Source organism: Oncorhynchus masou, chromosome 29 (genome assembly GCF_036934945.1).
Source record: "Oncorhynchus masou masou isolate Uvic2021 chromosome 29, UVic_Omas_1.1, whole genome shotgun sequence".
NCBI classification, from domain to species: Eukaryota; Metazoa; Chordata; class Actinopteri; order Salmoniformes; family Salmonidae; genus Oncorhynchus; species Oncorhynchus masou.
Window position 1 is genome coordinate 69727507 of NC_088240.1, and position 15543 is coordinate 69743049.

At 45.6% G+C, this 15543-nt stretch overlaps 1 protein-coding gene across 1 annotated transcript; it reads left to right on the plus strand.

Annotated features, from left to right (window-relative positions):
* The first annotated feature begins 200 nt into the window (after positions 1 to 200).
* On the plus strand, positions 201 to 15184 carry LOC135520419 (nucleotide-binding oligomerization domain-containing protein 1-like). The gene is made up of 12 exons (XM_064945973.1): positions 201 to 423; positions 650 to 877; positions 1278 to 1452; positions 1647 to 3468; positions 3593 to 3676; positions 3786 to 3869; positions 3957 to 4040; positions 4113 to 4196; positions 11670 to 11753; positions 11866 to 11949; positions 12099 to 12182; positions 12395 to 15184. The coding sequence occupies exons 2-12, from the start codon at positions 671 to 673 to the stop codon at positions 12465 to 12467; spliced, it is 2865 nt and encodes a 954-aa protein (XP_064802045.1). The 5' UTR covers positions 201 to 423; positions 650 to 670; the 3' UTR covers positions 12468 to 15184.
* Positions 15185 to 15543: the final 359 nt, after the last annotated feature.

Sequence of the window (15543 nt, forward strand, 5' to 3'; positions counted from 1 at the left end):
TTGCGTAGGTCCCCCAAAAGGCTAGAGCCGGGTCCTGTATAATGTGTTTGCTATTATGCTTTGCTCCTGTTGTGGCAAGAGGCAGATAACACAGCATGCCAAAAGCGCAGTTACACAATCCGAGGTGAAATTACAAGCATCCCAGGCTGTTTTGGGTTTCACTTCCTCATGGAAAGACCCTTTTCCTCTCTTCAGAAAATTGTTTGAGACAAGACTAGATCACTCTTCTAACAGTCCGAGAGAAACGTTTGGTTAATATCCTGGTCTTAGAGAAACGTTTAATTAATATCCTGTTGTACGCTATTTTAAACTGTTTCATAAGCAATAGGAGTTTGTTTTAATGGAGAGCTGTGGTTCCCAAGTTTTTCCACAGCGGTTTAGGAGAGTGCCCATAAGAACAATGTAATTAACGGCTTTTTGAAGGTAGGCTAAATGTTCCAGCCCATATTATACTGTATGTGATTCTGTACATTACACATTAACATGTCTTTTATCCATTTTGTTGGATCCATATTTCTCTACTAATTGATGATTCTCTGTTATTTGCTACAGCAGATAAATATGCACACAGGAGACAATTGTGAAATCTCTGCTTTATCCTCTTGAAATGAAACCATTCCGCTATTGAATTCCCCTTACTCTCTTCCAGTAAAAGCTGAAGTCCAGCTGCATGCATATTATGGGCTCCAGTGCCGAAGAAGTCCGTGCTGGACTAATGGGCCATGTGTCCACTGTCCAACTGTTCACCTTGCACCATGAGCTACTGGTCTCCCAGGTGAAGAGCACGCAGTGCATTCTGGATAACCTCCTACAAAGTGGCTTTCTGTGTATTGAGGATACAGAAATCATCCAGCGCTCAGCCACCAAGACAGACCAGGTAATTTACCATAGGAGGGTTTCAGAGAGGATACATGTCCTTTTGGACAACACACATTAAATGACAAAGTACCCATCACAAAGACATGCTCTTGCATTCACAAATAGCTTACTAAGCCCAAAATAAAACGAACTAATTGATTTTAAGATGAGAAAATATAAAGACAAGACTTGATTTTGCAATACAATGGCATTTGGTATGTTGCCAGTATCTTATCTGTGAAAAATCCTGTTTGGCCACATTAATCAAAATGTGGAAAGTAATATTAATTAAATATGAATCACTGGTAAGTAAATATGATTGGCATCGTGCAGGTGTGTAAAAGGGGGGGAACTGTTAGCTATTAAATATTGAATCACTGTAAAGTAAATATTATTGACTTATGATTGACATGGCGCAGGTGCGTAAAATCCTGGAATTGGTCCAAAGCAAAGGGGAGCAGGCATGTGAATACTTCCTATATATTCTCTACAAAGTTTATGATGCATACATAGACCTTCAACCATGGCTTAAAGAGATCAACTACCAGCCACCAGACTTCATTCGGGACATACCAGTGAAGAACACGGACCCTAGTAAGTATGTCAGTAGACTGTATGGCGCTGCACTTCATATGTGTTATTGGAATTTTACTTAACCATAAAAAAATACAGTGCATTGAAAATGTAAGCTATTTGAAAATCACGGGGGAAACTACTGTATATTTCGGCTGAATATCAGCAGTTGAGAATGAGACTCCAGTGTATTCTCCCTACCCCCCTCCTCTCAGTTAGTAGGTACTGTGAGAAGCTGAGGCAAGAGCTGGGCCGAGACACATTCTTCATTGCATCCTACGCCCAGCAAGAAGAAACCCTGCTGGAGGAGCTCTATACAGACACCCTGATGGAGCTCCTGAATGACCGCAATGAGAGCCTTGGCCACCTGGAGGGTCTGGAGCAGCTCCTGGGAGAGCAGGGTGTCTTTAACCCACAGGCAGAGACGGTGCTCATCACAGGGGACGCTGGGGTGGGCAAGTCCATCCTCCTCCAGAAGCTCCAGAGGCTGTGGTCCAATAGGGAGCTGGAACAGACAGACGCCATGTTCTTCTTCAAGTTCCGCTGTAGGATGTTCAGCACATTCAAGGAGACAGACGAGATCTCACTCAGAGACCTGCTTTTCAAATACAACTGCTACCCCGACCAAGATGCAGACAATGAGGTGTTCAGCTACATCCTCCGCTTCCCCGAAAAGGTTCTCTTTACGTTTGACGGCTATGATGAGATCCAGGCTGATCTGAACCTGGGTAACGTGCCTGAGGTGGTTTCTCCAGAGGAGAAGATTCACCCTCTTCTGGTGCTCATTAACCTGCTCTGTGGGAAGCTGCTCAGTGGTTCCCGGAAGGTCCTCACTGCTCGGACAGGCACCGAGGTCCAGAGCAGGGTGATCCGGAAGAGGGTGGCACTGCGTGGGTTCTCTCCGGCCCACCTTCAAACCTACACCAACCTACACTTCAAAGAGCAGGAGCACAGGGACCTGGTCTCAGTCCAGCTGGATGCCAGCCCCGACCTCTGTGGCCTCTGCTCCATCCCCCTCTTCTGCTGGATCGTCTTCAAGAGCTTTAAACACCTGAGCTCAGTCTACGACGACTTTGAGTTGCCAGAGGCTTGCGTGACCCTCACTAACATATTCCTTCTGCTTTCTGAAGTCTTCTTCAGCCGGGGGGCCGCTCCCCCACCGGGCCTCCTGACGAGAAACACCAGGTGCCCCGCTGATACCTTCAGGGCAGGGTTGAGGCCACTGAAAGCCTTCTCGAAGCTGGCTCTGCTGGGCACGGAGAGAGGAAGCTTTGTGTTCGACCAGGAAGAGGTGACCTCCTGTGGCCTGACTGAGGAGGACTTTCAGGTGGGTTTCCTCCGACCGGTCAGCCGCTACGATGCCTGTGGAAACCCTTCTACCTTTGAGTTCCTTCATCTCACCCTACAGTCCTTCTTGGCTGCATTCTCCCTGGTTCTGGACGAACACGCCAGAGAAGGGAACATCCTCAAGTTCTTCACCGAGTGCAGCAGGAGGGACAACACATCTTGTTTATCATGTGTCTTCCCCTGCATCGGTGGCTTCTCCAAACCCAGGGGAAAGGACCCGTTCAAGACCAATGAGCATCTCCAGTACGCCAACCTCTTCCTGTGTGGACTGCTGTCTAAGGCCAATGCCGGCCTGCTGGAGCACATGGTTCCTCCAGCGCTACTGAAGAGGAAGCGAGCGGTCCTCAAGTCCTACCTGTTCACCAGCGTGAGGTCCCACCTCCGCGGTCTGCCACTCCACAGCACAGAGCAGGAGGGCAGCAAGGTGCATGTCCTGCCCAACTTCCTGTGGATGCTGCGCTGCATCTTCGAGACAGGAAGTAAAGAGGTGGCCCAGCTGACTGCGAAGGGAATCACAGCTGACTACATCAAGCTGGGCTACTGTAATGTGTCCTCTGGCGACTGCAGTGCCCTCAACTTTGTGCTTCAGCACCGGCGGAAGAGGCTAGGGGTGGACATGGACAACAACAACATCAGTGACTATGGGGTCAAGCAGCTCAGACCTTCATTCAGTAAGATGACCGTGGTGAGGTGAGGAATTAGGAATATATGCAGATGGAAACACTATGTACTTTATGCCACTGTTTACATGAAAGGCTACCAGCACTCACAAACAAAGTATAGCTTTTCAGCTAAATTAGTTTCTCCATTTCAGGTTATGTGTCAATCAGATCTCAGACAGCAGCATTGAAGTACTGGCTGAGGAGCTTATCAAATACAGAGTGGTGGAGGTTTTGGGGTGAGTCAGTGTCTATCAGAGTCAATTTGCCTGTCAAACTTTAGTACTGTATTATGCTGTATAACAAATTCATATGATGTGACTCTATTTCTGTTGTCTTGATTTGCAGACTTTACAATAATCTCATTACGGACATCGGAGCCAAGCTTATTGCTCATATCATTGAGGAATGTCCTAAGTTAAGAGTCGTCAAGTATGTAAATTAGTATGTCCAATCAATTATATAATTACTTGTGTATGAATTAAAATGTTTATTTTTGGCACTTTGATTTGTTCAAAGGGTTGGCAGCAACAAGTTCACCAGTGTTGGTGGCAGGTATCTGGCCAATGCCATTCAGAAGAGCACATCTATCTTTGACGTGGGGTAAGTGCACTATTACAATATTTTTTTATTTAATTAACAGAGTGCATGGGATGGATTGTTCCTGTTTTTCAGAATGTGGGAGAACAGCATTGGTGATGAAGGAGCAAGAGCATTCGCAGAGGCCCTGAGGAATCACCCAAGTCTTACCAACCTCTGGTGAGATAGATGGCAAGATTTACATTACATTACATTTAAGTCATTTAGCAGACGCTCTTATCCAGAGCGACTTACAAATTGGTGAATTCACCTTCTGACATCCAGTGGAACAGCCACTTTACAATAGTGCATCTAAATCATTAAGGGGGGGTGGTGAGAAGGATTACTTATCCTATCCTAGGTATTCCTTGAAGAGGTGGGGTTTCAGGTGTCTCCGGAAGGTGGTGATTGACTCCGCTGTCCTGGCGTCGTGAGGGAGTTTGTTCCACCATTGGGGGGCCAGAGCAGCGAACAGTTTTGACTGGGCTGAGCGGGAACTGTACTTCCTCAATGGTAGGGAGGCGAGCAGGCCAGAGGTGGATGAACACAGTGCCCTTGCTTGGGTGTAGGGCCTGATCAGAGCCTGGAGGTACTGCGGTGCCGTTCCCCTCACAGCTCCGTAGGCAAGCACCATGGTCTTGTAGCGGATGCGAGCTTCAACTGGAAGCCAGTGGAGAGAGCGGAGGAGCGGGGTGACGTGAGAGAACTTGGGAAGGTTGAACACCAGACGGGCTGCGGCGTTCTGGATGAGTTGTAGGGGTTTAATGGCACAGGCAGGGAGCCCAGCCAACAGCGAGTTGCAGTAATCCAGACGGGAGATGACAAGTGCCTGGATTAGGACCTGCGCCGCTTCCTGTGTGAGGCAGGGTCGTACTCTGCGGATGTTGTAGAGCATGAACCTACAGGAACGGGCCACCGCCATGATGTTGGTTGAGAACGACAGGGTGTTGTCCAGGATCACGCCAAGGTTCTTAGCGCTCTGGGAGGAGGACACAATGGAGTTGTCAACCGTGATGGCGAGATCATGGAACGGGCAGTCCTTCCCCGGGAGGAAGAGCAGCTCCGTCTTGCCGAGGTTCAGCTTGAGGTGGTGATCCGTCATCCACACTGATATGTCTGCCAGACATGCAGAGATGCGATTCGCCACCTGGTCATCAGAAGGGGGAAAGGAGAAGATTAATTGTGTGTCGTCTGCATAGCAATGATAGGAGAGACCATGTGAGGTTATGACAGAGCCAAGTGACTTGGTGTATAGCGAGAATAGGAGAGGGCCTAGAACAGAGCCCTGGGGGACACCAGTGGTGAGAGCGCGTGGCGAGGAGACAGATTCTCGCCACGCCACCTGGTAGGAGCGACCTGTCAGGTAGGACGCAATCCAAGCGTGGGCCGCGCCGGAGATGCCCAACTCGGAGAGGGTGGAGAGGAGGATCTGATGGTTCACAGTATCGAAGGCAGCCGATAGGTCTAGAAGGATGAGAGCAGAGGAGAGAGAGTTAGCTTTAGCAGTGCGGAGCGCCTCCGTGATACAGAGAAGAGCAGTCTCAGTTGAATGACTAGTCTTGAAACCTGACTGATTTGGATCAAGAAGGTCATTCTGAGAGAGATAGCGGGAGAGCTGGCCAAGGACGGCACGTTCAAGAGTTTTGGAGAGAAAAGAAAGAAGGGATACTGGTCTGTAGTTGTTGACATCGGAGGGATCGAGTGTAGGTTTTTTCAGAAGGGGTGCAACTCTCGCTCTCTTGAAGACGGAAGGGACGTAGCCAGCGGTCAGGGATGAGTTGATGAGCGAGGTGAGGTAAGGGAGAAGGTCCCCGGAAATGGTCTGGAGAAGAGAGGAGGGGATAGGGTCAAGCGGGCAGGTTGTTGGGCGGCCGGCCGTCACAAGAAGTGAGATTTCATCTGGAGAGAGAGGGGAGAAAGAGGTCAGAGCACAGGGTAGGGCAGTGTGAGCAGAACCAGCGGTGTCATTTGACTTAGCAAACGAGGATCGGATGTCGTCGACCTTCTTTTCAAAATGGTTGACGAAGTCATCTGCAGAGAGGGAGGAGGGGGGAGGGGGAGGAGGATTCAGGGGGAGGAGAAGGTGGCAAAGAGCTTCCTAGGGTTAGAGGCAGATGCTTGGAATTTAGAGTGGTAGAAAGTGGCTTTAGCAGCAGAGACAGAGGAGGAAAATGTAGAGAGGAGGGAGTGAAAGGATGCCAGGTCCGCAGGGAGGCGAGTTTTCCTCCATTTCCGCTCGGCTGCCCGGAGCTCTGTTCTGTGAGCTCGCAATGAGTCATCGAGCCACGGAGCGGGAGGGGAGGACCGAGCCGGCCTGGAAGATAGGGGACATAGAGAGTCAAAGGATGCAGAAAGGGAAGAGAGGAGGGTTGAGGAGGCAGAATCAGGAGAAAGGTTGGAGAAGGTATGAGCAGAGGGAAGAGATGATAGGATGGAAGAGGAGAGAGTAGCGGGGGAGAGAGAGCGAAGGTTGGGACGGCGCGATACCATCCGAGTAGGGGCAGTGTGGGAAGTGTTGGATGAGAGCGAGAGGGAAAAGGATACAAGATAGTGGTCGGAGACTTGGAGGGGAGTTGCAATGAGGTTAGTGGAAGAACAGCATCTAGTAAAGATGAGGTCGAGCGTATTGCCTGCCTTGTGAGTAGGGGGAAGGTGAGAGGGTGAGGTCAAAAGAGGAGAGGAGTGGAAAGAAGGAGGCAGAGAGGAATGAGTCAAAGGTAGACGTGGGGAGGTTAAAGTCGCCCAGGACTGTGAGAGGTGAGCCGTCCTCAGGAAAGGAGCTTATCAAGGCATCAAGCTCATTGATGAACTCTCCGAGGGAACCTGGAGGGCGATAAATGATAAGGATGTTAAGCTTGAAAGGGCTGGTAACTGTGACAGCATGGAATTCAAAGGAGGCGATAGATAGATGGGTGAGGGGAGAGAGAGAGAATGACCACTTGGGAGAGATGAGGATCCCGGTGCCACCACCCCGCTGACCAGAAGCTCTCGGGGTGTGCGAGAACACGTGGGCGGACGAAGAGAGAGCAGTAGGAGTAGCAGTGTTATCTGTGGTGATCCATGTTTCCGTCAGTGCCAGGAAGTCGAGGGACTGGAGGGAGGCATAGGCTGAGATGAACTCTGCCTTGTTGGCCGCAGATCGGCAGTTCCAGAGGCTACCGGAGACCAGGAACTCCACGTGGGTCGTGCGCGCTGGGACCACCAGATTAGGGTGGCCGCGGCCACGCGGTGTGGAGCGTTTGTATGGTCTGTGCAGAGAGGAGAGAACAGGGATAGATAGACACATAGTTGACAGGGTACAGAAGAGGCTACGCTAATGCAAAGGAGATTGGAATGACAAGTGGACTACACGTCTCGAATGTTCAGAAAGTTAAGCTTACGTAGCAAGAATCTTATTGACTAAAATGATTGAAATGATACAGTACTGCTGGAGTAGGCTAGCTGGTAGTGGCTGCGATGTTGACACTACACTAATCAAGTCGTTCCGTCGAGTGTAATAGTTTCTACAGTGCTGCTATTCGGGGCTAGCTGGCTAGCTAGCAGGTTGATTGCGTTACGTTACCTTAAGAGAACGACAATAGCTGGCTAGCTAACCTAGAAAATCGCTCTAGGCTACACAATTGTCTTAGATACAAAGACGGCTATGTAGCTAGCTAGCTACGATCAAACAAAACAAACCGTTGTACTGTAATAGTTACTACAGTGCTGCTATTCGGGGGCTAGCTGGCTAGCTACGTTAAAAGAACGACAATAGCTGGCCAGCTAACCTAGAAAATCGCTCTAGGCTACACAATTGTCTTAGATACAAAGACGGCTATGTAGCTAGCTAGCTACGATCAAACAAAACAAACCGTTGTACTGTAATAGTTACTACAGTGCTGCTATTCGGGGCTAGCTGGCTAGCTACGTTAAAAGAACGACAATAGCTGGCCAGCTAACCTAGAAAATCGCTCTAGACTACACAATTGTCTTAGATACAAAGACGGCTATGTAGCTGGCTAGCTACGATCAAACAAATCAAACCGTTGTACTGTAATGAAGTGAAATGAAAATGTGATACTACCTGTGGAGCGACGCGGAATGTTGACCGGGTAGTTGGAGTTCAATTCGGTAGAGGTTGGCTAGCTGTTGGCTAGCTAGCTAGCAGCATTTCCTACGTTAAGGACGACAAATAGCTGGCTAGCTAACCTCGGTAAATTAAGATAATCACTCTAAGTCTACACACTCTAAACTGCACAATTATCTTGGATACGAAGACAGCGAAGACAACTATGTAGCTAGCTGACACTACGCTAATCGAGTCGTTCAGTTGAGTGTAATAGTTTCTACAGTGCTAGTGGACAGTGGATGTTAGCTAGCTGCTTAGCTAGCTGCTGGGCAGATACGTTAGGACGACGAAATACGATAATTATGCAATTGTCGTTGATACAAAGACGGCTATGTAGCTAGCTAAGAAGAAATTGCTAAGATTAGACAAATCAAACCGTTGTACTATAACGAAATGTAATGAAAAGTTATACTACCTGCGGACCGAAGTGTAGATGCGACCGCTCGCTCCAACCGGAACCGGAACTTTTTTATCTCATTATTGTTTTTATTTAACTGAGTAAGTATTTGGCACAGTAACCACATTCCCATCCACAGTTTTTATGCGGGTAAAGTCATACCGTATAAAAACAATCATGACAGCTGTGATGGAAACAGGACGTTTTGGTACAACTTTATAAATGCAGAGACATCATTGGTTTGTTGGACATTGTGGGATCTTTCAGTGTCGTTAAAATTAATAATGCAAGAAATAGCTGTTTAAACGCCACAAATATTGATATAATCATCATATCGAAGTAACTAGGAGTGGTGTTTTGATATGGTATGTGGTCCTCCCACTACAACTTGGGAGACCATGCAGTGTACTAGGCTACAGATGAAATACTGTAAGTATCATGAACTTCACAGGGTGCTGAAAGTGAACAGTGATGAGCTAGATGCTCCTTTCCAATAAATATTGAATGTCTTATTCTGGTAACATGATGATCGATGCTTGACTGCCGTTTGACAAATAGAAATATCCCTAATAATCTCATCATGTAGACTAGTCTATCTTTACTGTATCTGAGAACTGATGCTAGAGTGCACTTGCCAAGACTAGAGTGGGCAAATTTGCTATTTAACGCAACAGCTTTTGTGATCGGTATATTAGAATTTTATTTGGTACATGAAAACTTAGCGCACACAAAATTTTATTTTTTATGTTATGTCAACTTGCATTGAATTTTATCCACAACAAGTCCATTTGGTGGAAACCTACCACTTTTGGGAAAATATTTTCTTTTTAGGATATTCACATGCACATTTTGTGCCAATTGAATGGAAACCTAGCTAGTGGCACTAATTGTGCCATGCCATTCTCAGTTATCCCACAGCTGTGGTTCATGACAGTTGATGTCAGTAATGAGGTTGTATAACCCATTGGTGCATCATTTTACTAACAAACACTTAAGTGATGATGCGTGAGAAGCCGGTGTTGAGGATATATTGGCACAGGTGTTAGGCGGGAGACGAATTCGAGGGCCGGCAAACCGTGCGAATATCAAATCAAATGTATTTATATAGCCCTTCGTACATCAGCTGATATCTCAAAGTGCTGTACAAAAACCCAGCCTAAAACCTCAAACAGCAAGCAATGCAGGTGTAGAAGCACGGTGGCAAGGAAAAACTCCCTAGAAAGGCCAAAACCTAGGAAGAAACCTAGAGAGGAACCAGGCTATGTGGGGTGGCCAGTCCTCTTCTGGCTGTGCAGGGTGGAGATCATGGCCAAGATGTTCAAATGTTCATAAATGACCAGCATGGTCAAATAATAATAATCACAGGCAGAACAGTTGAAACTGGAGCAGCAGCATGGCCAGGTGGACTGGGGACAGAAAGGAGTCATCATGCCCGGTAGTCCTGAGGCATGGTCCTAGGGCTCAGGTCCTCTGAGAGAGAGAAAGAAAGAGAGAATTAGAGAGAGCATACTTAAATTCACACAGGACACCGGATAGGACAGGAGAAGTACTCCAGATATAACAAACTGACCCTAGCCCCCCCCCGACACAAACTACTGCAGCATAAATACTGGAGGCTGAGACAGGAGGAACAGGAGACAGGAGATGTTTGGAGAATATATCCTCCAAACATCGTCTTCAAGGGCATTATCACTTTTATACAACTGGTTACCAACATATTCAAATAATGGTTGACATTTTCATTAAACATGTTATTTTGATGAATTTATTCATGTTTATTCATACTATTTCATCCTTCCACAAGATATAGTCCCGACACAAATCTGGGGTTGCTACCCAAGCCGGCTGGACATTTGTTCTATCGGTTTAGGTGCCAGACACACGACCCAGTCGTTCGTATCTATGGACGCGACCTAGTCGTTCGTCCTAAATGTTCCATTTATGTTCCAATGTTCCGTTCTTATCCCTTGCTTGCTAGCTAGCCAACTATGGCTAACTTACAGTCAAGTCAAACAGTGTAGCCAGAACAACAAAGTAGCAGCATTTGCTTAAGCTGTTTTCTAGTGACATTTATTTGGATACATCCATAATAATAGGCTTGAGCGGACCAAGTAATTTGGTTTCACTCTAAAGCGGAAAGGTGGAATAAATGAGTCAGGAGAAGGTTTTCTTGATTGAACACAGTTCTCTATTGAGGGATTTCTGTCAGTACACACACTCCAACACAATCAATGAGAATCTCCCAAGGAGAAACATCTCCTTTAGATGAAACAGGAACATAAGAAGATTATCTTTAAACTATAACAAAAACCACAGGTTTTTCACCGTCTTAATGGTTATTCTTGGATAGCTCCCCTCTCTTGGTGGCCATCCTCCAGAGATAGTTTATCTTCCCTCCTCGCTGGTTCCCTCTTCCCTCTTGTAGGGAAAAGATAATATGTCATTAGTACCGTCAGCCAGCTGTGCTTAATTGCCTCTGGTCAGATTGACTCACATGCCTGGTTGGGCAACTATCCGTGAGCCCAGCCTGCCCTCTGGTGGTCCTTCCACATGAGCTAATGAGGCACGATTTCATCTGGCATAGAAAATGTGCTCACTACTCAGGACACTGTGGTTTAGAGGAGCTAGCCAACAACACAGCTAACACAATCACATCAAACTGAAGCTGGAAAGACTGCAAACTAGCTGCACTTTGTTTAGTTTTTCCCTGTTTTCTAGGGATAGTTCTTTGTATATATCCATAACAATTATGCTGATCCATGATTTCAAGATTTCGACTCCCAACACATTCATTACTATGGGACATGAAAGACTAATATTTAGTTAACCGAAATTTGAGATAATGTCTAGATGCTTTTTATGGTGGAGATCAAGTTAATATATTGTCTGGCTGGGCTGATGAGACAGAGGATTGCGCAGTCAGTGGAACAGAGTAATTAGGCATTTTAACGTGATAGATTTAGCCGGTGGTAACTTGTGGAATAGACACCGGCTGGAATGCGGGTTTTAACCAATCAGCATTCAGGATTAGACTCACCTGTTGTATAATCAGCTATACAGTATGGGTAATTGAACTCTTACTTTTAGATACACAGAGAAACTACAGTATCTGTTTTACACTATGTCACTCTGCTCTTCTCTCCCTCAGTCTCTCAGCCAATGGCATCACTTCAGAAGGTGGGCGGAGCTTGGCCAAAGCACTGAAAGACAATAGAGGGCTCCGAATTTTCTGGTAGGACTTGAATTAACCTTCATGTATGCCTGTCTCATGTTCACAAGACTTGAAAATGTGTATCTGTGTCTTGGAGTACAGTACAGTTTAAATGTGTGTTGTGGTGTTCTAGGTTGGTGCAAAACGAGTTGTCAGATGATGTAGCACCAGACATGGCAGAGCTGATCAGATCCAACACGGGTCTCTCTCACCTCTGGTAAGGCAGGCCCCAGTCTCAACACACTCCCAACAACCAATAACGAAGTTTAGCCTCAGAATTAACCAGAAAGTTAACAAAATGTATTTCTGAATGTGAATAAAAGTTAGCCGGTTAACCTAGTGATCCCTCTGGTCCATTCTGCGCAGGTTAATCAATAATCAGCTGACAGTGGATGGAATCAGACAGCTGTCAGAGGCTCTCTCCCACAACACATCACTCAAAGAGATCTGGTGAGTGTACGCAATGTCACACTCATGCTTGCTTAAAGGCACATTCCTCTATTTTAAACCAGGTTAATAATAGTATTTTATATATTAATATAGTATTTTATATATTAAATTGTTATTCCAAAACATCTTTTACCATTTCTACTTTGGCTGTGAGTCTTTGAATGCATTGCTGGTTCCTGATTATCATGTGCTCTGTCATCACTCACCCACAGTTTGAAAGGAAACTGTCTTTCTGAAGAGGAAGAGAAGCTGTTTGAGGCTGAGGGAAGGCTACGCTTCCACTGAGGAGACAGAACTGAGCTGGAGCGTGTGTGTGTGTGTGCGCGCATGTACATTGGTCTTAGAGGGTCTTTGTTTGTTTTGCACATACTACATTGGAAATATTTTTACATACTGTATATGTACAGTGCATTCGGAAAGTATTCAGACCCCTTGACTTTTTCCACATTTTGTTACTTTACAGCCTTATTCTAAAACTGATTAAATAGTCCCCCCCGCCCCTCAATCTACAAACAATACCCTATAACGATAAAGCAAAAACAGGTTTTTACAAAATGTACTCAGTACTTTGTTGAAGCACCTTTGGCAGCGATTACAGCCTCAAGTGTTCTTGGGTAGAATGTTACAAGATTGGCACACCTGTATTTGGAGAGATTCTCCCATTCTTCTCTGCAGATTCTTTCAAGCTCTGTCTGGTAGGATGGGGAGCGTCGCTGCACAGCTATTTTCAGGTCTCTCCAGAGATGTTCAATCGGTTTCAAGTTCAGGCTCAGGCTCAGCCACCCAGGAACAGTCAGAGACTTGCCCCGAAGCCCCTCCCGTGTTGTCTTGGCTGTTTGCTTAGGGTCGTTGTCCTGTTGAAAGGTGAACATTTGCCCCAGTCTGAGGTCCTGAGCGCTCTGGAGCAGGTTTTCATCAAGGATCTCTCTGTACTTTGCTCCATTTGTCTTTCCCTCGATCCTGAATAGTCTCAGAGTCCCTGCTGCATCCCCACATTATGATACTGCCACCACCATGCTTCACCGTAGGGATGGTGCCAGGTTTCCTCCAGACATGAAGCTTGACATTCAGGCCAAAGAGTTCAATTTTGCTTTCATCAGACCAGAGAATCTTGTTGAGTCCTTAAGGTGCCTTTTGGCAAACTCCAAGCGGGTTGTCATGTGCCTTTTTTTCTGGGGAGTGGCTTCTGTCTGGCGACTCTAACATAAAGGCCTGATTGGTGGAGTGCTGCAGAGATGGTTGTCCTTCTGTAAGGTTCTCCCATATCCACAGAGGAACTCTGGAGCTGATGTCAGAGGGACAATCAGGTTCTTGGTCACCTCCCTGACCAAGGCCCTTCTCCCCCGATTGCTCAGTTTGCCCAGGCAGCCAGCTCTAAGAAGAGTGTTGGTGGTTTCAAACTTCTTCCATTTAAGAATGATGGAGGCCACTGTGTTCTTGGGAACCTTCAATGCTGCAGATGTTTTTTGGTACCCTTCCCCAGATCTTTGCCTCGACACAATCCTGTCTCGGAGCTCTATGGACAATTCCTTCAACATCATGGCTTGGTTTTTGCTCTGATATGCACTGTCAACTGTGGGACCTTATATGGACAGGTGTGTGCCTTTACAAATAATGTCCATTCAATTGAATTTACCCCAGGTGGACTCCAATCAAGTTATAGAAACATCTCAAGGATTATCAATGGAAACAGGATGCACTTGAGCTCAATTTAGAGTCTCATAGCAAATTGCCTGAATACATATGCAAATCACTTTGTCATTGGCTTGACGAGGTGTAAAACATATTTAAATGTTTTAGAATAAGTTTGTAACGTAACAAATGTGGAAAAAAGGAAGGGGTCTGAATACTTTCCGAATGCACTGTAGGCTAAGTGCATGTGCACTTGATAGGTGCAAGTTTCCACTAAATTCTTAGCTGCATCTGATTCAGTAATAACTGTCACAAGGTTGTAATATCATGTGGAAAGATTTAGGACACTGGGCGTCCGAGATTACAAAGATTGGAGGCTCAATAAACTCAAATGACCTTATTGTGAATATGCACTTTTCAAAATCTACACTCAATGTTGTTGCTTGCACTTGCCCCCCAAAAGTGTACCATCTGGGTTAACTTGGTTGAGTTTACAATAACAGCTTGGACATATGTCAACTTCACTGACTAAGGTCTGCCATATGGGTGCCATCCCAGATTCTAATATTTTTGTTGTTGTTGTAAGTTTTGGGCGTCGACTTTCAGATGGGACGTTAAACAAGTGTCCTGACTCTCTATGGTGCCTAAAGATCCCATGGCACTTATCGTAGGAGTAAGGGTGTTAACCCCGGTGTCCTGGCTAAATTCCCAATCTGGCCCTCACTATTATCACTATTATGGCCACCTAATCATCCCCAGTTTACGATTGGCTCATTCATCCCCCTCCTCTCCCCTGTAACTATTCCCCAGATTGTTGCTGGAAATGAGAATGTGTTCTCAGTCAATTTGCCTGGTAAAAATAAGGGTTAAATACAAATTAAATACTTAATGTGTACGTTACCCATTAAGACAACGTGAACCTCCTTGCCAGCCAAGTGAGAGGTTAAACCCACAAGTACACCTCAGAGTACATTTAATATCTGCATAAGTAAAATGTAACTACTAGGGGTTACACAATATCTAGCTACTTAAAATTAAGTGTGTCATGAGAGGTACTTACTTGTAATTAATGTGTACCTATATAGTACATTATCCATCCTGACAACCGGGCCCTCATTTTAAGGCTTCTGAAAGCACCATCCAAGTGAGAAAAAAAGAACACTTGCACACCACAGAGTACATGTAATATCTACATATGTACAATGTAATTACTAGTTGTTACACAGGATTTAGTTATGAAGTGTATCGTGAGGTGTACTTACTTTGAATTATTGTGTACCTACAAAGTATGTTACCCATTCTGACAATCTAAATCGTCAGCTTCTGAAAGCACCATCCAAGTGAGAAAATAAACACATTATTACACCACAGAGTACATATCTGTAATATCTGGGTAAGTACAAGGTTGCCGCTAGTTCTTACACAGGATTTAGCTATTTAACGTGACGTGTAACTTTATAGTTACCTTTGAGCAATTTCTATAAAATGACTTAGTACTCATTACCAAGTGAAAATGCCTACAAAGTAAAGATGAGCAGCTACTTTAGTGAGCTGTTTTGTAAAATGACATTACATTTCTTACAAAATATGGATTTTTATTGTTAGATAAATAATTTGATTAATCAAATATATAGGCCTACTCAATTACATAAAAAAGCATTGCATGCATTATCATAGCTTTTGCTACTGGCATAGAGCAGTAGAGTAGAGGCGCTTGCAAAAGTTGCAA